This window comes from Phycodurus eques, chromosome 14 (genome assembly GCF_024500275.1).
Source record: "Phycodurus eques isolate BA_2022a chromosome 14, UOR_Pequ_1.1, whole genome shotgun sequence".
Classification (NCBI taxonomy): domain Eukaryota; kingdom Metazoa; phylum Chordata; class Actinopteri; order Syngnathiformes; family Syngnathidae; genus Phycodurus; species Phycodurus eques.
In genome coordinates, this window is record NC_084538.1 from 17518710 (window position 1) to 17544707 (window position 25998).

The 25998-nt window shown below is 41.2% G+C and overlaps 1 protein-coding gene across 8 annotated transcripts in view; it reads left to right on the top strand.

The window, feature by feature from the left end:
• The window catches only part of myt1lb (myelin transcription factor 1-like, b), a 132589-nt gene that overhangs the window by 10829 nt on the left and 95762 nt on the right, over window positions 1-25998 (top strand). For 5 of the 8 annotated variants that reach the window (XR_009769785.1, XM_061695998.1, XM_061696002.1 and 2 more), the window contains exon 1: window positions 20770-20797. The exons of the other annotated variants lie outside the window; for them this stretch is intronic. Coding sequence is in view for 4 of the 5 variants with exons in the window: in XM_061695998.1 (XP_061551982.1) it covers window positions 20776-20797 (22 nt within the window). In the remaining variant the exon portion in view is untranslated. Of the gene's footprint in view, window positions 1-20769; window positions 20798-25998 lie in introns of those variants that run through there. 8 annotated transcript variants of the gene reach the window in all.

Consider the following 25998-nt stretch of genomic DNA (forward strand, 5'->3'; position numbering starts at 1 on the left):
GGCCTGCTCATGTAAGTGACCTAATTTTCCTGCTCATCCCAGCATTTTCTGATATGAGCTGTTCCAAAATAGAACGGCTACAGCAAAGCATGGCTATGCTCATTTCCATCTTGCATAACAGGAACCAAACACCCCCTCCGTCTCATCCCTCTCCCCTCCACACATACCCCAATCTCTTGCTTAGTTCAGTAGCAAGATGGCACATTCTTTCACAGGCTTAATATCATCTCCCCCCACTGTGAGAGGAAGTTGGTGATATTATGAATTTAATGAATTCATGTTCTTTCCACATTACATATCATCTCTATATTACTTAATACTTAAGCCTCCTTTCCACCAAGCACTACATTTTATTTTAGTTCCACACAATACTGAAATATTGTCAGTGATTTCAAGGGGCACCAAAATAACTGATTTAGCTGTTCCATGTTTGGCATCCTCCACTTGTTTGTCAATAGCTATGACCCAATTCAGGGGCTGCACCCATACATTTGAATGCTGGTGATGTCATAACGCCGTCCCAATTAGAAATTAAGCCCAACGTTATTTGTGTGCCACTTCTTTGAGAAATACAAAATTAAATGAGGGCTTTCATTCAATTGAAACCTGAGCAGCTGTTATTGTATGTTATATCTTTCAATCTGCTTAACGGGACACTAAAACCTTAAATTGTCTGTATGCAATTACATGTCATTAGTAATGCTAACATTTTTCCACCAACCATTACAAAGTAACGGTAAAGCCTGCTGCACACAAGGATTTTTAACATCTAAACCATTTTTTAAAAATGTGATTGTTGTCTGTCATAATATCAATTAAGAGGCAGCACTGAGCCACAGGGCATCCATACTGCTGGCAAATACAAGGAAGAAGAAAGCGTATCAGTAGAAGAAGAAATACAAGAAACTTGGCTAATTGTTAGCTTATCTGGTCGCTACATGGCAGGGGAAAACTTTTTTTCATTGTCATCTTTATTGTGGTGAATGAGACAAAGTCAACTCAACCAGACAGGACCGTTCAAGGGGTAACACATCTTTCATCTCTGTAGGCTTGTATCTTGCATTGGCACAAAGCTTTTTGGTTTTGGAATGGCATAAACACAAGTTATTCTCAGACAAAGCCTGTAATCCATTACCAGTAAGAAAGAAAACAGAATCCTTGATGCCCTACACTGTATTGTTTTCTGTGTATGACTTTGCTAAATTTAATCGTTAGCTTAGTGTTATGAGGTACCAATATTTACGGAGCCGACATAGTCATTGCGATCCCACCTACACACACAGTGGATATGCACACTACGTTTACTGTTCCAAATCATACAATGGTAAATTGAAAGAGTGTCATTTAAGTATGATTACATCACAAGAACTGGAACAGATTTAGCAAGGGCACAAGCACCAATTACGGTAACCCTTACAAGATTCAGACGAATATTTTCAAATGCAACTTTTAACTCAACAGAAACAGTTCATAGATCATGCATATATATTGTAATCCCTTTCTAAAATATCAATCTGGTATATGCGTAATCTACTTCTGCATTCAGCAAAATGGCTCTGCAAAATGGCACTTCCTCCTGGCGCAGGTGAATGTGGAAGGAGACCCGATCAAAGCAACCAAAACTTTAAACGTCTACAATGTCTTTTTTTTTTTCTTTTTTTTTTTTAGTTTAGGTTTCGTTTGTATTGACATATATCACATTTGTATAAAATAAATTATATTCATGGATTTAACTTTTGTCCGAAGACACCAGTCATAAAGAAAACAAAATATTTAGCAAGTTCGGCTTCAAACAATTATGTAATCGAACAGCAGTCATGCTCGTTTGCGTAGCATACACAGGAAGTCAGTTTACATGTTTTCTGGGTTTGGTCAAGTGAGATTCCGCATATAAGATGCCATAACATTTTAACCACTATAAGGGCAGTTGTGCCTTATCTATTCCTTGTTTTTGCGTTGGCTGTAGATGGAGATAATGAGAAGTTGGGGAATGAGAGCGCAATCATTATTTTATCCATGGCAGTGGTACTTCTTAACGTGGTCTGTAGGCCGTCTCAACAAAGCTAATGTAGAGAAATGGAAGCAGATGGAAGGCATGATTATTTGATCTGCAAAGACCTCTTGGTGGGCTTTGTAGTCGCTGGACGAGACTGCTTTGAGGCAAGAGAGTGGGTTGTATTTGTGTGTGTGTGTGTGTTTTCTGAAGTGTGGAAATGTGTTTGGGTGTGGGTGGCTGTTGTGTGGATGCCTGCGTGCATGCGAGCTCTTGCTTGCCCATCTGTTCGCGTGTTTGAATGCATCGCACGTGCCTCCATGCTCATCTAATAACAATAAAAGGATTTGGCACACGCTTTCAGCAAATGCCATTCTGATTACCATTGAACAGTGACAGTTATGCAGGTAGAAAATGGGAAGAAAGCCATTCAGACCTTTTTTGCCACGTGTTGCATCTGAGGTACTATGGTTTCTTGCAGTGCCTATACTATGTTATCCGGTAAATTAGATGACTGATAAAGCTTTGTGCCTGTGGGCGACACTAAGACTTGTTTCACATTTGAGTATCAGGTCTCAAAGCTTCACTCCTACACACACTTATTCTGTACCTGTATATACTGCAACTTTGTTTGCAGGCCTTAACATCAGTTGGATTGCCTTTCCTCGCAATAGTCATCCTGCCTATAAGGACTCTCTTCCCTGAGTGATGAATTAACCCGTCAAACATACTGTACATCTGCACATGGCTATACTGTAAAGTGTAGTTTACATCCCACATACAGAGAGAATATTTGCTTGACCGGAACTGTTTTTTGGTCTGCTGTATGCAAGAGCCAACAACAGACAAACAAATAAAAGAGGAATGCACGTGTGCACTTTGGCCAAACATGAAGCCTCTCATATAATCCCTGTTTGTTAAACACAAACATACACGGTCATCCACTGGGGTCATCCATGTGATCCCCCTGTCAGGCGCAGGGTTGGAGGACATGGCCGGCTGGTGTGTGCATGACTGGCGGGCCACACCTGTCAACAGTACTCCATGGCCTGGGTTCTGATTCTATCGGACAGCCTGGCTGCAACGGTAGAATGTGTGTGTTTGTGTCTGTATGCGTGTGTGTGTGTGTGTGTGTGTGTGTGCGTGTGTGTACATTCATGTGAATGTGTGTGTATGCATGCCTGTGTGTGTGTGTGTGTGTGTGTGTGTGTGTGTGTTTCCGTGACCATTTGAATGAGTCACTGTTATGCCTCTGCTCTGATGTTCCCCAGAGGACCCTGTCTGACTGGTACTTTTAGATTTTGTGCGTTTGTCGATGTGTCTTTGTGCATGTGTGTTAGGCCTCCGTTAACAGCTGGCTTCTTACTCACACAATAACCACCAAATTCTTAGTGATCTCATCTCCAGAAGTGTTTGTACCATGCCTCTGCAACAAACCCAATCATGATGCCCTCAAACACTCACACTCTTTTTGCATTGTGTACTTTTTTTTTTTCCACAGCAAACTTCAGAGAAATTCCTTAGCCCAAATGACTCATTGTAGTGTTGAATTTGATGCTTTAACCTCTTTCACATCACATAGCCAATAGATCTAGCTCCCTGGTTGATCTCAGACGTCATTCTTGAATTATAGCTGCCATCGTCCAAGTATGGTGAAGCAGTTGTACCCTCCAGTGATTTTCAGCAGCACATGCAGTTGGCTGAAATATTCAGCCAGGCTCCCCACATTACCTTGCATGTATAATTACCGGATATGCTGCCTGCCGCTGATAACTCTTCCAAACAATGTTTGAAGGCAGGAGGGGGTGATGAATCCCCAATGAAGTGTGAAAAAGACTGATTAAAATTGCCATGGTCAAAAGCCAGCACACCAATGTGTTCTGCTCTTGTGGGCCAGGGGAGATTTTGAGACAGGCTCTGGTGTGCTCTCTAGCTTTGGAAATGTTTCTTTACTATTATTTATTCTTATTTGATCCAGAATTTGACCATGTTTGACATTTTCAAAAACAGTTATTTCTTTTGCTGAACTGAGGTATGGTGAGGCTTCACTGGAGGACTCAATAAGATCAATAAGATGTTTTTAAATTGATACAAAGAACGCATGTCTTTGTAAAGCTTTAAAAGGGCATGCATTAGTCCAAAAACATAAATAAAAAATAAAAAATAAAAAAAACATACAGTCCTCTCCAAAAGTATTGGAACGGCAAGGTCAATTCCTTTGTTTTTGTTGTATACTGAAAACATTTGGGTTTCAGATCAAAAGGTGAATATGAGACAATAGTTCAGAATTCCAGCTTTTATTTCATGGTATTGACATCTACATGTGTAGACAACTCAGGACAGAGTACCTTTTGTTTGAACCCACCCACTTTTCAAGTGAGCAAAAGTATTGGAACATTTGACTAATGTGTGTTTGTAGTTGCTCTGGTGTTGCCTTTTAGATTGATTACTTAACTACTGGTGTACTGAGCTGAGTATCAACAGCAGTTGATGACAGAAACATTGTGAGAGCTGTGAAGAAACACCCAAAGACAGTGACATCACTGCCCACCTCCACAAGGCAGGAGTGAAGGTATCACAATCCACTGTTTGAAAAAGACTTTGATAGAATACAATATATATATATAGGCACGGTGGACGACTGGTTAGAGCGTCTGCCTCACAGTTCTGAGGACTGGGGTTCAATCCCCGGCCCCGCCTGTCTGGAGTTTGCATGTTCTCCCCGTGCCTGCGTGGGTTTTCTCCGGGCACTCCGGTTTCCTCCCACATCCCAAAAACATGTGTGGTAGGTTAATTGACAACTCTAAATTGCCCGTAGGTGTGCATGTGAGTGCGAATGGCTGGCAGATTTGGAGGTGCTGATTCTCATCCCAGCTGCTTCATGCTCGGCTGCAAACTGCTCCAGTGAGACTTCACTTCTATATTCATTTTTATTAATTCAAAACATTACAATTCATTTAATAATGGAATTAGCCCATTCCTCATAGCAGTCATTTTAAAATAATCACATCAATGCCTGCATTATCATATATATGACCAATATGTATCTAAAATTGTACATCTATGTAAAGTACGTGTATGATATACACAGTCATGGAAAAAAAAAACATTTGGACCACGCTCGTTTCTTCAATTTCTTGGTCATTATAATACCTGGTACCACTAAATGCATTTTATCTGAATAATACAAAAGCTGAATTGAAAATTAAAAAAATCTAATTTTGATTATTATCAAGAAAATCCTGCAATTGGCTGGTGACCAGTTCAGAGTGTACCCCAGCCTCTCGCCCGAAGCTAGCTGGGATAGGCTCCAGGATGTCCGTGACCCTACTGAGGATAAGCGGTACGGGAGGATGGATGGATTAAGAAAACCATGGAAAATGGCTAGAGCTAGATATCAGCTCTTATATGAAACTATTATGAGCTATTTTCATTGTCATTATTATATTTGTCCAGCCAAAGGTACCTTTAGTTGCAGAATAATAAGTGGTTTTCCTTTTACTCTCAAATTCCCCGATTTCAGGAGTGGTCTCCAACAACGAGTGTAGCCTGTATCCCCGTTGGAGTGCGCCAACCTGGGCACACGTGCGGCGTGCAAGCACGCCTAAGTCATTCCATACTATCGATGCTATCAACCTCCTGCTGGTAACACTGACTCTTGTGTGCATCGAATGCAGAGTTTCCCTCACAGCACAGGAGAATCCACTGCATAACACTAACTTTGCTCACATACCCTCATGAACTGCGGGCTCTGAGCTTACGTCCTGGTGGCTAACGCTAACGATTGCTAACTTTTCCGCAGGCGCTAGTTGGCAGTTTGAAGCTATTTTATTCTTCCGACTCCCACACAGTCACCTGCACACAATTTTTCGAAAGACAGGCAGTCATTGTTTTATTATTCAGTTTATTTTGAAAGGGGGCATGGTAACCAAAAAGTGCTTGCAATATCTCAACATTATTAAAAGTGGACACAATTTGCAATTTTGGTATTTTAGCAAGAAACAAAGTTGTACGTGATTTGCTTTCACGTGCCACATAAAATTATGTGGCGGGCTTGATCTGACCCCCGGACCACAAGTTTGACACTTGTGTATTACATTTTCTTGATGATCTGAAATATATTGTGAAATATTAGGCATATTTCATGAAGTGCGGAAGGCCTCTCAGTGGTCCTACAAGTGCTGGAGGATATTATTTCACCATTGTTTGTCTGGGCAATGTGCAGGAATACTGAAAAACTATTTAACCAATTACTATGGACTCTTTTTGTGTTCAATAACTTTCCCGTGCCTCTGTTATGTGGGGACCCACATAACAAAACTGATGTATTGGATGACCCCGCCTCGGTCGAGCAAGCTCGTTAGCTAGCTAGCTCGTTAGCTTGCTAGATTATTAGCTCGTTAACTCCCAGTCCCTTGAAAGGGTGACAAATGTGCCAGGTAAGAAACAATTAAATTTTAGTAACTGGGGAGGATCCAATATTTTATGTTATTTTGTCAACATTGATAATATTTTGCATTATGTTTTTTAGTTGTTTTAATCTATAAAACTTTGATTCTCCGTGTTACACTGTACTGAGTATCATTCTTGGTCATTCTGTTTTGAGGACATAGATACCATTACTTTTCTACTATGTGCTTACTGGTACAAATGTCTGCGTGTGTGTGTTTGTGCATGTGTGTGTGTGTGTCTGTGTGTGTTTGCCTGGGAGCCGATTTGCAGGCAGGAGGGAGGGCTCGATGGCGTGTGGGCGTCAAGCTCAGGGCACCTAATTACAACAGCGTCTCCCACAGCCAGCTTGCGTCTCCCTCTGCCCCCCATGTTTGGGTGCATTTTCCCTGGCAGAATCACATGATATGCGCCCGTCATCTCTGAAGCTTTGGTCTCAGGAGGACCCCACCTTAGCACAATGCAGCACCATGACTGATTAGCCAGATGAAATGGGATCCCCAGCTAGCCGGCTAGATGCTCATTCTCTTTGTTGATAGTTGTCGTTTAGCTTCTTAGCCTAATACGTTGTTTTCTATATGATTTCTTAAAAATCTTGAGGGATCTCATTTGGGCTATGTGGGGAACTACAAGTAGTTCAGGCACAATCTGGCAAATCGTACATCTCTGCCGAAACAGATTCAAAGTGGGCTTTTCTATGATCTGTTTCATTTTTTATTATAATTTATTTAATTTTATTTTTGTACACTGGTGATGTACAGATCAGTAACTGGCGGTTATTAGTGAGCTTGCTGAAACAGGCTTTTCACTTTAAAACTCTGCATGGTGCTTTTGTGGTGTCTTGCCAATTAATGGCTGAGGAGGACAGGGTAGCAAAGTGACACTGAATAGCAAGAGGCAGCAAAATGGTCAGGTTTATCATTCTAAAAAGAAGGATATTCACACACCCCTCCCATCTCCTCTCTCGCTTTAGCTTTCCCTTCCAAAAGCTGGGAACCAATAACTGGGCCAACCCACATCAGGGATTAGCTATCTGGCTAGAGGACTTTGATTGTGCGCAAGCTGCATGCTCCGTGTGGGAACAACTGTAAACACATACAGAGGTGTCAGAGTGAGGAAAGACACAAAGCGAGATAGACGGGCTTCCCTCTGCGCTTCCTACCGTTTCATTGGAGATATTTTAATATGATGCGTTACAAAGGGAATTCACTATTGCTGCATAGCAAATTTTTAACGATTGATGCAGTGATATGCTGGAGAAATCATATAACAAAGGATTTGCAATAAAAAATTTTTTTTAAAAAGACTAAAAAACACTGTGGTTGAAGAACAATATATTTAGTTTGGCTTGGACTGACTCTTTCCCACATGGGAGAAAAAAATCTGGATTGTGTCACTTCAACGATGTAGTGTAAATCCAGGCCAAAATAAACTTTATTTTTAGGCGTAGTAATAAACACTTCTCAGTTTGTGTGAAATGAAGAGTAGCAAGTTGGTCTTTTGTTTCTGGATCTGTGTGATATGCATGATAGAAAATGCTCTCTTTTTTTGTCCTCCACCTGCGAACAGTAGTGCAGGGCAAAAGCCAGGAAAACTGACAACGGACTGCTCAGGATTTTTATTTCAAATATCCGTAATTTCAATGACTCTTGTACCAAGCAATCTTGTTCCTCCTCCATCTGTCTCTCTTTCCTTCCCTACCTCCTCCCTATTCTTTTGTTCTAGGTCCATTAGAGTTGTCCTTGACAAACGAGCAAGTGAGCCCATTGCAGCCTTTAGATGAGAGGAGCCATTCAAACCCTCCTTTGCTCTCGTGTTGTGGCAAGAATAGGGGCGGATATGGGGGAGATGTCCAAATAGGATAGTGGCAAAATAGAAGAGAAAGCCTTTTTTAATTGCGCAAACATCTTTCACAAGCCGCAGAGCTTTGAATGAGACAGGATGTCTATTATGTGGAACTTTCTTGAGCTCTTTAGAATCTTGTTTAGACAGACAATAACATCCATAGAGAAATCATTATTACAGAATACGGGTGCTTTCACACCATCACTACTAGTTTCTATTAATTGAACTATTTGGTTGTTTTCCCCCTTGTTGCGGCTCATATGGTCAGATGTCAACACAGAAACTGAACTTGGGTGAGGAACAAGATAAACAGACCTAGGTGGTGTAGGTATGGTTCTAAACCCTGATTCACTCCAACTGGCGAGTGAAACTGAATTTGGTTTGACCTGCAATAGCATAATGGTGCAAACGATGGGTGTGAAAGCATCCTGAAAAGCAGGCAGAGTTAAGCTCTAGTCCTTGAAAACCACCCTTTCCGCTGATTTGGGAAATTCAACATGAACATCCCAGTTGATTTTCGATGAAAGGCGGAACACACCCTGGACTTTGTCACCAGTCACATATACTGCACGTATCTTGTAGACTAGGGGTGCCAAACTTATATTAGTTTGCAGGCCACATTCACTCCAATTTGATCTCAAGTGGGCCAGACCAGTGTATTTGTGACTTGATAAGCTATAAATAACAACTATTTAAAAAAAAATCTCATTGTTTTGTTACAAACGTTGTTGCTAATCATATGAGCTGAATCTGAAATGTCTTAACAAAAATGACTGCAGTTTCAACAGTATTATGAATTATGCATTCTTTTTTTCATTTACAGGTGAGCAACTTACAGATCAAAAGTGGCTCTACCAGCATGCGCCTTATGACTGCATTCGCCAACTGTCATCTTATCTCTAACAATATTCATGACAAACACTTTACGGAACTTCAGTGTTTTAAAATATTGCATAATGTTTACCCAATATGCAATTATATATTTAATACAAGCCTTTTTATATGGCTTTCGTATGGCTTGGTTAGAATAAACTTTGACATGTCATCACAGCCAACATGGAAGTTCGTCCAGTACGAGTTCATTATTAACATGCAAAAACAATCTAAAATAATTGAATCTGAGCATTATTTGACAGCGACTAGCTACTACTTATCATAAAGACACAATTAGCCTCACGTTTCAAAAGAAATAATCACTTTATTTTTGTTTTAAAAAGAATATATAGTCTTTCTGGATTTATCAAGAAACGATGCATACAAGTGGAACAGCCTACATCCACGCAACAAAGCATTTGGACAAAATTCCACTTACCAAATGGCAAAAACTGGGCAAAGCCATCACAGTTACCTGCAGGCCTATGGGGGTGGGGTGGGCGGCGGGGGAGGGGGATATAGATGCTGAGGTACAACACGGTGCCCATAATTCATGTGACTACGATGTAACCAATGACAGAGCAATGCGGTGAGTTCACAGCGTGACCAAACTTTCTTTATATACGACTTTGGTAAGGGGTCTCTAGTGCTCCCTCCAGTGGCCAGAATAAGCAACAACTATTGAAAAATAGCAATGAATGCGTCGGATTTGATCCCTTGGCAGGCCGGTTTGGCCCCCAGGCCGTACGTCTGACACCCCTACTGTAGCCAAACAACGATTCACACTTCTATTCACCCCCTGTCACTGAGTGGGACTTGAACTCACGCTGCCTGCACGAAAGTCAGGCGAGTGCCACTACACAGTCACTGAGTAGAACGTATATTTAAATCTGATTCCTGCTTCTCACAAAAAAAAAGTAAATATTTGGAGAGTTGCTGTTGAGAGTCTTGTTTCCTGACTTCTGCCAAGGTTTCCATGAGCAAGGCACAGAGACCCCTACTCCCTATTGCTCAAGAGGTGTAGCAGTGTGTGTGATGTTTGATTTCCCCCTGGCGGGATTTGATCATTATAATAAATTAAATAACATTTATTTAACAACTGAATAGAAATAGGCAAGGTAGACCACTGGTTAGCACATCTTCCTCACAGATCTGAGGACCCGGGTTCAATTCCGGCCTCGCCTGTGTGGTGTTTGCATGTTCTTCCCGTGCCTGCGTTTGTTTTCTCCAGGTACTCCAGTTTCCTCCCACATCCTAAAAACATGCAAGGTAGGTTAATTGAAAACTCTAAATGACCCGTAGGTGTGAATGTGAGTGCGAATGGTTGTTTGTTTATATGTGCCCTGCGATTGGCTGCCGACCAGTTCAGGGTTTACCCCGCCTCTTGCCCGAAGATAGCTGGGATAGGCTCCAGCACGCCCGCGACCCTAGCGGTGTAGAAAATGGGTGGATGGATGGATGAATAGAAATAATTTGGGGGAAATATACTGTAAGGGTGCAGATGTTTAATAACAGACAGGGAAATCAAAATTTTTAACTCAAATATTAAGGCTTCCCAGAATTCCTGGTTTTATTCAGGTTTGCCTCAGCTACCTGTCTAACCACTAGGATGGAGAAATTTAAAATTTAAATTTAAAATGACTGAAACACATGTCAACCCATCTTTCTTGTCATGTCAGTAAATCTTTTTAAAGTGTGTAGCGACAGGTATAAAATGGGGTAAGGAGTTCATGTTTGTACTTTTATAAAACACCTTGACACAGACCAAAAAACAGATGGCAGGTAAACAGGCAGCTATGTAGGTGGGAAAGCAAGCAGATGATGAATAGACAGGCGGCTAGCCGGGCAGATTGGATGAGCGGCGGACAGCCTGGCTGCTTTCCGGCAGTGAACTGTTGGCCAGAAAGAGTCGCTGGCAGGCGGACGTGCAGATGGACAGAGACGGAGACACAAAAGCAGAGGGATAATGGAGAGAAAGAGAGAGAGAGAGAAAAAGAGAGACAGACTGGATGGACCAAAGACAGGCAAGCAGTGCTTTAGACATGCACCATTGGTAACAGGACAGGCAGTTGGCGTAAGGAGACGCAGGGACAGCAAATGCCGCTGGCAGAGCGGGAGAGCGAGGTAGCCTGAAATAGAGCTGCAGAGATAGAGAGAGAGGATGAGGTCAGTGCACGGTTGGCTAGCTGACTGTTGATCTGTGTGGCACAGAGTTGGCACAAGATTCTCCTCAGGGAGAGAGCAGCTTCACACAACCTCCCTCTCCATCCCTCCATCCCTTTATTGCTCCATTCTGTAGCTGGACTGAAAGCTAAGCCTGGAAGGAGAATTTTAGTCCACGTGCATGTTTCCAGTGTTAAACCAGGTAACAATTGCTATCGAGTGATGGTTAGGGGTGTTCAAACAGGAAGGAAATCATCTTCCTTACCGTAAAGTCAACAACTGTAGCTTTTTAGTACATTCATTTATCACTGGAGTATGTAGTACCAGGGCTAAGTGATTATGGAGAAAATAATAATCAAGATTAATTTGATTGATTTTGAGATCAATTAATAGACACAATTATTCATTGGTTTCAATATTTAGTATTTATTCCAATACCAAAACTCAACTTTAATTATAACTTAAAAGAACAACCAGAAAACACTGACGTAAAATAAAAAATACATTAAAATAATAGCACTGAATACAATAAATGAAAAAAACAAAATACGGTGGGACGGTGTTGACTGGTTAACACATCTGCCTCACAGTTCTGAGGACCCGAGTTCAAATCCACCTGTATGGAGTTTGCATGTTCTCTCTGTGCCTGCGTGGGTTTTCTCTGGGTATTCCTCCCACAACCCCAAAACATGCATGGTAGGTTAATTGAAGACTCTAAATTGCCCGTAGGTGCGAAAGTGAGTGCGACCGGTTGTTTGTTTATATTTGCCCTGCGACTGGCTGGCGACCAGTTCAGAGTGTACCCCGCCTCTCACCCAGAGTCAACTGGGATAAGCTCCAGCATGCCCACGATCATAGTGAGGCCCTATGTCGTACTTTGTTAAACAAATCGATATGACGATGTAATAAAATTTACATTTATCTGTTTTTATTCCAAAATAGCCCTGTGAATGCCTGCCCGAATAAAATTGTCCAAATTGCAAAAAAAGGCTTTGGGTGTATCTTTAAGGCATTGTTAATTTGTATTTTTATTTCACTAATAGGATTTTTGTTCAGAAAAGGATGTCGACATGTGAATTGAAATACGAAGGATGTTTCTTATGACTAAAGTTACACAAGGTGAAAAAGTGCTAATCTCTGTGTGTGTGAGAGAGAGTGAGGGAGGGGGAGAGAGAGAGAGAGAGAGAGAGAGAGAGAGAGAGATTTGCGCTTTGCTGCAGGCTGGAAAGCTGCTCCAAATGTCCATCTGCCGGTTTCACAATCCACCTGAGCCTGCTCACATGTGCGCAGATGCACACACTAGCACACACAAACACGTACGCGTGCACACACACGCGGGCATTTGCACACACACACAAACACACACACAGACACACAGACACCGATGCAGCTGCACCCATGTTCACATATACGCACCCAAATACACAACCAGGTCATTGCATGTTTTATAGCTATCAATGCTTCATGTCATTAAGCCAGTTCACAATGTCACTCTAAAAACATTGAAGTAAAAAAAATAAATAAATAAACATACTGTATATTTTCAACCATCACTTAAGAGCAAAAGCACTTTTTTATTTTATACGTGAACAACTTGAAAGAACAGGCTGAAACATAATTGCAAAAACTCCTTGTATAAATCCCACAACAGCTCCATTCAGACCTATATTCGGTTTTCACAGCCATTTGAATAAAAACATCCCACCTTTCCAGGAACTGTCACCTTATTGTGCCTGCAATATGCTGAGTGATCTCAACCTAACAAGTTTCCTGACAAGGTTCCAAAAATGCACATATACACATTTCACAACAGGTGTTATGAAATGTACAGTATGTGGGGTAGGCGAAGGAGATATTGTACTGTACACACAAAAAAGACAAACAGTATACTGTACTGTAATGTATGTTAACACATTTGTATTTACACAATTCATATTGAGAGAACAGAAGATTTCTTTTTTATTTTTTTAGAAATATTTTAGTGCAATGCTCTACTTTTTGTGATCGTACAAAATTATTAAGCAAGGCTTACCTCAAGCCATGTAACACAGACACGTTTAATGTGTGCATGATATGTTGTGGTATTTATTTGGTAGAATTTTACCATGACTAAGAATGTTAACGAAGGTGCATTTACTAATGATAATCTGTATTATAATTGCTTAATACGGGTGGTACACTGCACAACTGTAAGGAGAGCAACATAGCATAAAACTATATATATACATATGGTAGGTTAATTGACAACTCTAAATTGTCCATATGTGTATGTGAGTGCGAATGGTTGTTTGTTTGTATGTGCCCTGCGATTGGCTGGCAACCAGTTCAGGGTGTACCCCGCCTCCTGCCCGATGACAGCTGGGATAGGCTCCAGCACGCCCGCGACCCTAGTGAGGAGAAGTGGCCCAGAAAATGGATGGGAGGAAACCGGAGTAACTGGAGAAAACCCGCACAGGCACGGGGAGAACATCCAAACTCCACACAGGCGAGGCCGGGATTTGAACCCCAGTCTTCAGAACTGTGAGGCAGATGTGCTAACCAGTCTTCCGCCGTGCTGTCCAGCAAGTTATTGTTATTTATATTATTTCAGCTATGATTTTATTGTTGGCTTTTTTTTTTTCCCCCCCCTCCCTAGAAAAGAGATGTTTAATTAGTGTTAGAATTATAACGGGGTCCTTGTAAAACTGTCTCCACTGTAAGTTGTCACTAGCTGCACCAAAGGTTTGAGAATCGCTCTTCTAAACAGTTAAATACTAATGGCTAGAAACTAAGCACTGTGAGATTTTCATGAAGAAAATATTTTAGGAAGACTATTGATAATACATAGAGAGCTAAATAAATGAACAAACCTGCTCTATGGAAGCGCAAACGTGAGCCTGAACTAGCGTAGTTGACATTGTCGCTGGTTCTCCTCGTTTTCCGTCAAAAGTTAGTCTGCTATCATTGCTAGCGGCTAGCAAGCGAAACTAAGCAGCTTGAAAGGTTTCAAAGTGCAAGGTGATTTACCACGTCTCTCTCACACACACACACACACACACACGCATACATCCTAAATGATCATTTCTTGCTAGATTCCTTCTCATCTGCCATACACCAGACAGACAGTTGTCCTTAAAAAAAAGTGCTACTTTTTACTTTAAAACAACACACATACACATACTGTGGGGTCTCATCTAATCACTTGGGACGCTCTGGAAAGGAGTCACTCGAAATGGGGCATAAAAAAGGAAGCGAAGAAGAAAAGAGACGAAGAACAAAGTAGCCTTGACAGTGCTAACTGCCGTTTGCTAACTGAAAAATCAAGTAAAAGTCAAAGGAATTACGAGCGTTTTTCTTGGAAATACAACACATATACAGCTCCACATAAAGTCCGGCGTGCTTAAATCGAGTGCGGTATTTCCTTGTATCGATACAATCAATTGGTTACCTTTTAAACGCTTGAAATCAATATATATATATATGCTAATTTGCTGAGCATAAATCGATCCAGTTGGATCGTAGGAATATAAACTGCAACATCGACACAATGAATGAATTGTTACATCATATATAGTATGTGTATATGTATGTATGTATATGAGGAGGACTTCTATGAGGAGTTGAAAATTCCGAAGAGCATGCCAAATGAACAGCAAAACCTCATCCTGAATAGAGTCTTTTCCCACATAATTATAGAACTGTGAACACAGTCTGCCCATGTGAATGAATCTAAAAATGCTCTCTGGCATTCAAGGGGCTAATTTGAATTATCAGTGTGATTCCCCCAAATTGAAACGCACTCAGTCTTACGATGGCCAATTCCTTGGACTCCGACTCTTGAATTTGAGCAAAGTGAGGGGGCATCTCTTGCTATTCTATTATGCTGTTATTTTTGGTGCCACAGGATACCCAGTGACTGTGTGTAGAGCCGTGACATTGACTGATGTGTTTGTGTGATCAACAGGGGTGGGGTGCCTCCATACAGGACGACATTTGTGCGTGTATGAGTGTGTATCTATGCCTGCATTGGAGATGGATACAATTTGGAGGGTGCTCAGTGTTTTCCTACCTTATCTCTAGAGCATGTGCGTGTGTGTCAAAGAAAAAGAGAGATGGCATGTGTGTACAGTGGCTGGGTGTTCTCTCTTTTTCTGTCTCTCATCCTTTCTGGCTCTCCCCCCTGTAGTGATCTGTGAGTGTTTGTGTGTGTGTGTGCACCTGAATCTTTGTGTGTGACTCTGCATGTTAATGAATATGATCCTGTGGGTTTGCATGCTTCTGTGTCTGCTACATTGCCTATGCTGACATACAGTATTGCAAGTTGTGGGTACCTTTGTGTGTGTGGGTGTGTGTGTGCGTGTGTCCGTGTGCCTGCCTCTGTTGTCATCCCTGGGTAAAGCCTCAGGACAAATAGGGTCATGTGACAGGCAGCCCTCCCTATCTATCTGCAAACTGCATCATTGGTATTCTGGGTCGTCACTGGCAGCGGTGTGGGTGGGGGACAAGAAAAAGAAGAGGAGGAAAATAAATGGGTGCAAAACCGGTAGGCTTATATATTTATTCAGATGAAGATGTGCTTTCTAAAAAGATTACACAAAAAGAGGAACGCAGTAATTCAAACTGCTGCTGCTTCTTGTTGCTTGCAAGCTATGATGCCGCATAATGTACAGACAACGTAATTTGCACAAACTGTACTTCTGCTGGCCAGACGTAGAATGCCAATATTGACAATATTGAATTTGTCCGAGATTTATATAGTCATCTTCATGTTACCTAAAGCAATGCGAACATTTCCATAATTGAAGACATTTTCTGAATGGTTATTCAGCTTCGTCAGGAACACAACTTTATTATTCACACTATCTTAACCACCCACCACCACCATTTCTGAAGTCAATGAGAATGAGCAAGTACATAGGACTGAGAGAAAGAGTCGAATTTTGGGATGGGAGAAACCCAAGGACAGCAGAACAATCGAGCTCAGTACATTTTGACGTGGGTGCTGTTAGACCAGGCACACAAACAAACAAATTATTCATAAATACATGAATATACACAATACTACATCAGTAATGAGGATATTCAACTGAGTCAGAGGCAATTCGCGCGTCATAGGTAAATATAGTCTCCCTCAGTTATATACATTGCATCCATCATACTGGGCAAAAATGAGTCTAGCTCCTACATACTGTCTCACTCCTACATGCACAAACATCACAGCGTGTCTTTGAACATGTGGCTTCTGAAAGGCTGCCAGCTGGTTAGTCAGTCTCACCAGTGACTGGTCCTCTGCAAGCAGCAGCTTTCTCTTACTCTCATTCCGTCAGGTAAAAAAGATTCAAATGGTTTACCACATTTTGTTAAAATGCATAGGTGTATTGATGGTGTGACAGACATTAAATAAAACATGATCATTTTAGCTGACACATTTTGGATGTTCGACTGAAAATTGTGACCAATCCAGTGTGGCCTATAACAATTTTTTTTTCATTTAAATCTTCAAAGATCATTTTAGTCTTGAAGATGAAAAAAATAAAAAATACAAATCTTCATTTTATCGGATCATTATACAGCCTAAGCAAAATTGGGACTCTGTTCCTCTGTGTCATGAGGCCACTAAAATAACCACTCTTCCACTGAAACATTATCCTACACGTAAAATATAAACATGTAAATATATTATAAGAATGTAATTTGGAAATGTAATAGATATTCTAACACACTTGACACTTGGCTTTTTGTTCAGAATGCGTTTGTGTTGTGGCTATTTGTAGCATTCTCTGCTTCTATTTTGCATCTCTGCAATTGTGTCGGTTTCTCTTTTTGTTTCAGCATTTGCAATCGTAATAACAATACTTTCATTTGCAGGTGCCTTCAGAGCACTCCGCCACCTTACAACACATTAACAAAAATAATGACAATTACTGTAGTAATCACTTGAAAAAAAGTAATGAAATTCATATGATGGCTGTAACATAGGGATGGGTGAGGACAGAGATGTAAGGGGGTTCCAGATTATAGTAGGATTTGAGTGAGAGGCAGTGCAGGTTTTTTAATATGGGGTGATAGGTCCAAAGGTTGTTTTGGTAAGGATGCGGGCAGCTGAGTTGTGGACCAGTTGAAGTTTATGGAAAAATGTGATGACCGACAAGACGAGAGTAACGATAATCTAGATCTGTATGTTGCTCCAAAACCTGTATGCACCTTTCAATTAATCAAGAGCATTCCATCTGTCAGATGGAATGCTCTTGCAGACGGACCTGGACCAATACGTCATCGGTCTCTATGGCAGATGAGAGTTTGGGAAGTAATAGAAAAAATTTGAAAATCCTTTGAAAATCTGTCAACCAATGTGAGAATCAATGTGTTACCTTTGAACGAAGGAAGTCCGGGAACAAAGTCCAGGGTGACGTGTGACCCCAAATGCCTGGGGGTGGGAAGTGGACGAAGCAGACCAGAGTTCAAGTTTTATTTTGAGTACCTACAGTGTATGCTGAAACGTATGTCTTTCCACGTGGTGGGCTACCAGAAATGTGGATGTAGGAAAGCCAGTATTCTGTGGATTCCAGTGTGACAGGTAAGCTGTGAGGAATGGGCCCGCTGTCAGGGACAAACAAACACTGTCAGTGGACCCCATCAGGATCAGATTGCCCATTCTGGGGCTTCTTCACCAGTGCGCCTTTCTACAAATGAATGGGTTCTGAGTCTGTTTTAATGCCCTCTGCAGCAAACTGGCGGGGCAGGGCATCAGGCTTGGTTGGCACTTTGGGGCTTGCGACAGTAAGATAAAGTGAATATGAAATGGTCAAATAAAAAAGGTTTACTTTACTAACGAGGTTTTTATGATCGGTCCACACAATGAATGGGTGTTCTGCTCCTTCCCCACCAAAAATTCCACCGCCATCTTCACCACCAAAGCTCTCTGTCACCAATCCAAAAATTTTGCTCTGCTGGATGCAGCTTGCCATCCTCCACAGATCGCAGGGACAGCTCTCCGCAAACTCCCACTCCTGATGCATCCACTTCAATAATAAATTATGTATTCAGGTCTGGGGGAGCAATGACAGTAGCTGAGGTAAACCCTTTTTAAGCTCGCTGAATGCCATATCAGCCTCTCCCGGCCAAAGGAAAGGTGTAGAGGTTGACGTTAGGGCGGCAAGAGGGACTGCAACATGGCTGTAATTCCTAAAAAAACATTCGTAAAAATTGGCAAAACCAAGGAACCCTTTCAGCTGCTTTCAAGGAAGGTTTAGGCCAATCAGTGACTGAAGTTATCTTTGTTGGTTCTATCTGAAGCTTCCCCTCAGCAATGACATAAACCAGAAAGGCTCTCTTAGAAATATGGAACTAGCATTTTTTACGCCTTCACAAGCAGCTTGTTCTTAAGAAGTCTCTAGATCACCTGCCGTACATGTATTTCGTGTTCTGGGCTAGAACTGAAAAAAATCTAAATCTCAGCCAGATAGACAAGAACAAATCTGCCAATCATATCCCACCTGACATCATTCACCAGCACCTCAGTGATGACATTGATATTTTTTCAGCACAATACAGCCGTCCTAAACCTTTTCATGCACAAATATGTCTTTTCATGTAAAGACATATTTCAACTGATAGGCATAGAAAACAAATAAAAACAAATAATTAAAAAGTAGAACTTACCATTAGGCTAATTGTAGTTGTAATTAGTAGAAGTCTTGCACATGTTTCTCTTCACCAAACCGGCCGGCCTCATCTTGTGTTCCATAGCGTAGCATGTTGTGATACAGGACATTGTAGGCAGGCTAAACAAAAATTAGCATTTCTCCGTTTCACTGTTTCTCTTTTACTTGAGCTGTTATTTTATTTGAGGACAGACTTTCTTGGTGTCTCACTTTGGGTAAAATATTTTCACGCACATTCAGAACAGCATCCATATGGCCATCAACACCGACGTCAGTGTCCTAAAGTGTCGCTTTCAGTGTTGTGAAGCGACACAAGTGTCATGATACTGGTGTGTGTTGTATCTTACAACTTCTATGATGAACAAAGTTCTCATTAGCTCACAGTTGTTGTCTGTACATTGTTAGACGTAACATTTTGGTGATGAAGATAAAGTTCTCTGCGCCATTGCACTTGTTTCTCACTTCGAGTCGTAAGGTACCATTGGTATGAGTCTTTTAAAGCCGGAATAGCTGAAGCTAGCGAAACTACACACTATGCTTTTCGACAATCTGCTTATTTATGACCCGCACAGACAAATTAAGACATTTTGCTGCTCCAGTGAGCATTATAGTCTAGCAACAGCAGGAAATGGGTGAGTCGAAAGTCCTCTGCAGTTTGTCCGATTGGAAGATTTGGCAGAGAAAACGTGTGATTAGCAATTAGTCGACCTCAAAGCATTTTATTTCAGTGTGGAGTAGTAAAGTTCAACCCTCAATGACATCCTTATTGCAACATATTGTAATGCAAATTAATAACAGTGTACATTAAAATGCTGTTACTCATATATGACCATCCCATTTCCCCATAACTTTGAAAGGCAGATGGACACACAAGAACAAACTACATAGTTAACTTGTAATCATTGCAACTTGCTCAACTCATTGAATGTACCAAATGAGCATAGCATAGTTCCGTCGTAGCTTGCAGTTTAAGCAGCTGGACTGGACCAAAGGTTTTCCTTTCCAACTTAGCAAGACACACGGTCTGCTGTATAAAAAGAAGTAGATTTGTTTTCGCTTGATAATTTAGTGGATTGATCTTCGCTGTGTCAGCTGTTCGTTTATCATTTTTATTTCATCTAAGAGGGTTATTTTTGTTTAATTGACAAGATAATTGTCTTATATTAATGTATTAATAGATTGATGTATGTTGATTTATTAATGTATCCATGTATGTGCATCTATAACATTCTTAAACAAGCTTTTTATTTTTTTTATTTTGTAGTTGTCATTTAAAATCATATAGTGTAATTAAAAAATGTGTTCACTAATCAAGGAAGAAATATCTTTTTTCTTTTATGGAATAATTAAAATGACAATACAATAATTTTCATGCACAATAATTCATGTGGTGCCTTTATTTAATTCACTTCTCTGGAAGGACCAATCAAATAGGCTATCATTCATAGATATTTTGACATCAGCTGTCTTTTTGCACGCTGCCCACAATATAGCGGATTCTTACCTCACATAATGCTACCTCTTCAAGTAGAAGTATGGAAAAAAATCTTGACTGCTCCTGTATTACTTTTCCGTACTTTATTGTACTGTATATTATATAAAATTATTGTTCTGTATATAATAATGTGCAGTATACCATCCACAATAGGAGGACTCAAAGGCGGCCAGTGGGCCGGTCGGGCTACAAACTGTTCTGGGCTTTTCCAAGAAGAGACGAGATTGGGCAGCCTAATAGAAGACTGGCCACAAGCCACACTTCACTTCACACAGCTCAGCGTGCAGTCTACCAGCCCATTCATCGTGTACTGCATGTTAGGCTTGCGCACACAAGGTGAAAAATGGTTTCCTTCATTATGTGTTTTGGTTGTGTCAGCAACCTTGACTTGAGTCCATGCAAACGATACAAGGACAGCCTGTAGAGGCCCGCTCCAAAATCATTCACTGTGAGGGAAAATATGTTCATCTCTATAATTTTGGTATTTCAAGCATTTGTTAGTTTTGTGTTCATTTGTATAGTTATCTATAATTTAGGTGTCTTAAGCATTTAGTAGTTGTGTGATAATTTTCTAACAGGCATCCCTCCCTATATCGCGGTTCACTTATTACCGGTACACCCTGAACACGTACGGGCAATTTAGAGTCATCAATTAACATATCATGCATATTTTTGGGACGTGGGAGGAAACCGGAGTGCCCGGAGAAAACCCACGCAGGCACGGGGGGAACTTGGAAACTCCACACAGGCGGGGCCGGGGATTGAACCCGGTCCTCAGAACCATGAGGCAGACGCTCTAACCAGTTGTTCACCGTGCCGCCCTACTACTACTACTACTACTACTACTACTACTACTACTACTACTACTACTACTACTACTACTACTACTACTACTACTAATAATAATAATAATAATAATAATAACAATAATATTGCGTTATTAGAATGTTTTATAAAATGTAAATTAGTGTATCTATTGCTAAATAATCACCGTCCGCTCCAGGAAGTGGTATCCTTTGTCTTTCAGAATAAGATCAAAATACAGAAAGCGGTAAAGTAAGTTAACTGTGTAAATGTTGCTAACTTAGTAAAAGTAATCTTCATCATTTGTGGTTCACTTAGCAATCTGGATTTGGTTCTCTCTCTTAGAAACACAAACACACTGGCACACACTCAAACTGTCAAGCCCCAAGATATTTTTCCTTCTTTCTAACCCCTTGCTTGTTGTGGATTTGTGACAGGGGTTATGTTTTGTTTTATTCAATTATTTATATTATGTCAATTCATATTTTTATTGTTTTGAATGAATAGAACATTTTGTTTTGAAAATTAAAGTATTATTGCATGTGACCTGAACAACCTTAATAAATGAACCTTTGACTTATTGAAAACATTATTTGAGGCCCTTTAGGATTTGTAGTTGAGTATCCCTGATGTGCAGTGTAGTGTGGTCTTCTATATGTCGTGTTGTCCTGTGGCTTTTCCAAGTCAAGGCTCGGTAACCTTGCTGTTCTGAGGCTGCTTGGGATAAATCACTGTTCACTCTCTCTCTCTCTCTCTCTCTCTCTCTGATTCATAAACACAAGCACACTCACACTCAGACAGACAGACACACACACACGCGCGCGCGCGCACACACATGCATATTTGCTATGTTGTTCGCCTGATTCCCTATCAGGCTTGTGAAGCAAATGGAGGTTTCCCAGTCTCATAATCAGCCTCACATATACACACAGAGTCGCGGGGAAGTCAGATTAGGATTGTGAATGAGTGAGAGAGAGAGAGAGAGAGAGAGAAACATCAAGTAATTAAGGCCCTAGCTGTCCCTTGGAAATGGTCCTTTGCGCTCTCTCACTTTCTACCTCTCACTCTCGTTCTCCTCATGGTGGTCTGATTGCTGTCTGGCTTCTCTGCTCACCTGGGTATTCCACAATGTCTCGCCAGCAGCTGACTCACAGTGCATTGTGCTGGCGACCGCTGTGGTTATTGCAGCCACGCTTCACTCTGTCACTTTCTACCAAGTGTAGGGGTTTCATTCTATTTACGTATATGTGTGCATTACTGTTTTAAAGCCGTGCTGCCGCCAAGCGATACACTTGAATTAGGCCCGCAGCAGTACAGTTTGCATTACAGATGAGTTCAGTTCAGTTTTAGTGTGTCAAGTGGCAGACAAGTACGTGATGTTTACGTGTCACAGCAGTGCAGTCCAGCAGGTCAAGCATACCTAGTCAGTTGCTCCGCTCACTTCCTTTTAATAGAAAAACGGGTCAGAAAGTGCCTTTTACCTTGGATCACTCTTCCTTATTGAAAGGAGCAGGAAGGTCATAAAGAGGCAGTCCACTTCAGTCCCTGACAGCTTCTTTCACCTCTGGGTCGTCGAGCATACAGCCACCCGAATGTATTTTATGCAGGCAGATTCTGTGGTAACAAAGAATACCCTCTCAGTTACTTTATGAGATTGGCTGATTGAAAAAGTGCTTTTAGATCTTTTTGTCAGTTCACTGGAGGGCTGGCTTGAATTTAAGATAGATAGATATAGATAATCTAGACCTTGGAGAGGAATAACACATGCTCTGCTATCCTCTCAATGAACCCAAGCTGGACTATCTTTCTACAGCTACAGCTCATTATTATAAAAATGTGTGGCCCAGATAAGGAAAATCAAAGGATTAAGGGATGACATGAAACATTGTGACGACATTAAATGAAGCAAGTTAAATATTCTCACTTTATCTTGGGAATGGTCCGATATCTATTCGCTTGGGGTTTAGTGTGCAAATGCACTGCATCGTACGGGTGTCCTTCTTGTACTATGACAGCCAGAGGAGGGAAGTAGTTGTACTTGGTTACTCTACTTGAGTAGACTTTTGACTTTTACCACTTACTTTTTAAACACAAATATGATAACAAATAATATAACAATATGTCATTAGCCGCTAGTGGCCTCATGGAACGCTGGCAGCCCGGTACAGTCTTGCCGGTGTTGGCACCGTCCAATACTTGCAGCGCATACTGTAAATTCACACAACAGAGACACTTAAGGAAAAGTTAACTGTTTGTTATGTTCGCTAGCCCGGCTGCGAACTAACAAGCTAGCCTGCGATTAATTATTACTTAAAACAAACACGGGAACGTTAGCTGTTTATTAAGTGTAACCACAGTGGCACACGTTATGCACCAAGTAGCTGACTACAGCGAGCGTTAATGTATATTTGATTGACAAGTGAAGGGCTCGTCTTCAGCGGACCAAGCATGCAGTAGCCGGGTTTACACAGAGAATGTTTTGTCATTCCTATTGAAGATCTCTGGTCAACCGTTTACATGTAACGTGATATATTCAAATCGGGTGTATACATGACGTGCACTACATTTAATCAGAACAGCCGTGTGACATGCGCACTTCGTCGTGAACATCACGTCATTTATCAAGATGGAGGTCCGTTGTCTATTCAGCACCGTAGTTGGGATTGTTTTTTTATGTTTATTAAAAAAAAAAACGCTTGGCAAAAGTAGTTAAAAACAAGATCTCCGTTGCATACGAGTTGCGTCGGGAGGTGCCATATTTACGCCGTGTGTAAACGATGACGTCACCTCGCATTTACGTCGCAACAAAGCATGCGCAGACAGAGCTTTTCCCAGCTCTATTCTGAATGACGGTACACATGGTGAAAATTTACTTCTGATTCGGTTTGGCAAAAGGAATTCAATTTGGATTCGGCCTGTTTATTCTGAGTGAGGTATTTATCTGGAGCATTTTCATTTGATTTGGGCTTCTAAACCGATTATTATCGGAGTAGAAGGCTCCGAGTAAAGCAGGCTGGTCTTCCAGCACTTTATTCTTTATTTCAGACACAGGGAGATCCATATCACAGAGTAAAGATTAAATTGTTGATTTAATAGAGAAACAAGACAGAAAATTATAAGAATAACAACAGCAATAATAGTAAACAATACTGAATTAAAAGCAAAAAATAAAATACAATAAATAAAAAGCTCGGGCCTTATTTTTCATGGTTTCAGTGGTATTAAAAAAATAACAATATTATTGTTTATCGTAATAGTTTTTGGGAAAATATATGGTCTCGGAAAAATTATCGTGACAGGCCTAGCTAAAACACATTTTAGTCTGTCTTCTTTGGTCTTTGTTTCGGAGTGCTTTTTGGTGTGAAAATGAAATGACATGCACACAACTCAGCAGATCTTTGATATACAACACAGAGATTCAGTACACCAGTCTGACCCTCAACTTGGCCGGAAATCCATCAAACACATGGAAGTGCTCTGAAAATTGCCAGCTTCATATGGAACATGATGACATTCAGGCGAAGAAAACATTTCTGTGTGTGTGTGTGTGTATGTGTGGTGCACAAAGAAGAACACAGGATATAGAACAGAGAGAGAGAGATTTCATCTCCTCTCTGCCTGTATACATATCTGCTAGAATGTAGGTCAGGCAGCTACCGTCTCTATCAGAGCCCGGGAGACGAGGTTTCGTCTGTAGGCGTGTGTGTGTGTGTGTGTGTGTGTGTGTGTGTGTGTGTGTGTGTGTGCGTGCGTGTGCAGATGCACGTCACATGAATAAAGCATTCCTGCGTGCCCCATTGTCCTCAAGTGTCGTATGTGCGTTTTATTTAAATAATGGGTATGATTTCTGTGAGTTTGTGTGATGGGGGTGTTTTAAACTCCTGTCATGTACAATATGTGTCACCAGACATGTGACAGCAGAATTCACATTTCCCTGCACATAGTGCGGCAAACCTACCTGTACAAAAGGGTTTTCATTGTTGGATGACGGCGCAGCCAGTCTTTCCCGGCTATTTGTGGTGTGTTTCCTGGCTTTGACAGATATAGGAGGCCAGTGAAGGGCAGACATGGTGCTCCTCATTCTTCCAGAAACACTCAGTGAGACGCACATACATTCACACACTCTTGTACAGTCCTGCCTTTCTTTGCAACAAAAGGAGAGGATGTGAATAGCTTTGTGCGCGTGTGTCTACAGTTGTCTGTACCTTTGTGTGTGATTGACACACACAACAAAATTGCGAGTGTATGTGTGTGTGTGTGTGTGTGTGTGTGTGTGCATGCATGTGTTCTTGTGTGCGCATGTGTCTTCTCTGTGGGTGTGCCCCCATTGCTGTTGGAGGTCTATTATTCCCTCTCTGTTCTACGCCCGTCGCTGTCCTTGTTACTGAAACTAGCACACAGGCGCGTCACCTTATGACCAGAATATCTTCCACATTTTGCACACAGGCTGTAGCAGGTTGTATTGTATCCATTTCCATTGTCTTTCAGTCAATCGCTCTTCCTTAGTCAAAAGCCCTCACACTCTTTTTTCTTTTTTTGCTATTCATGCACACAAAAACACCAGGGGAATGTGGGATGTGTCCTGATTAAGAGTCAGAGAGTTTTGATTTGTCATCAGCCCCCACATGAAGACCTTCATCAGAGGACAGAGCCAACACTTACACCCTGATTATAATGACCAAGACGCAAGGATGCCTGTGTTGTGTGAGAGTAAGAAAGGGAGGGGGGCAGGC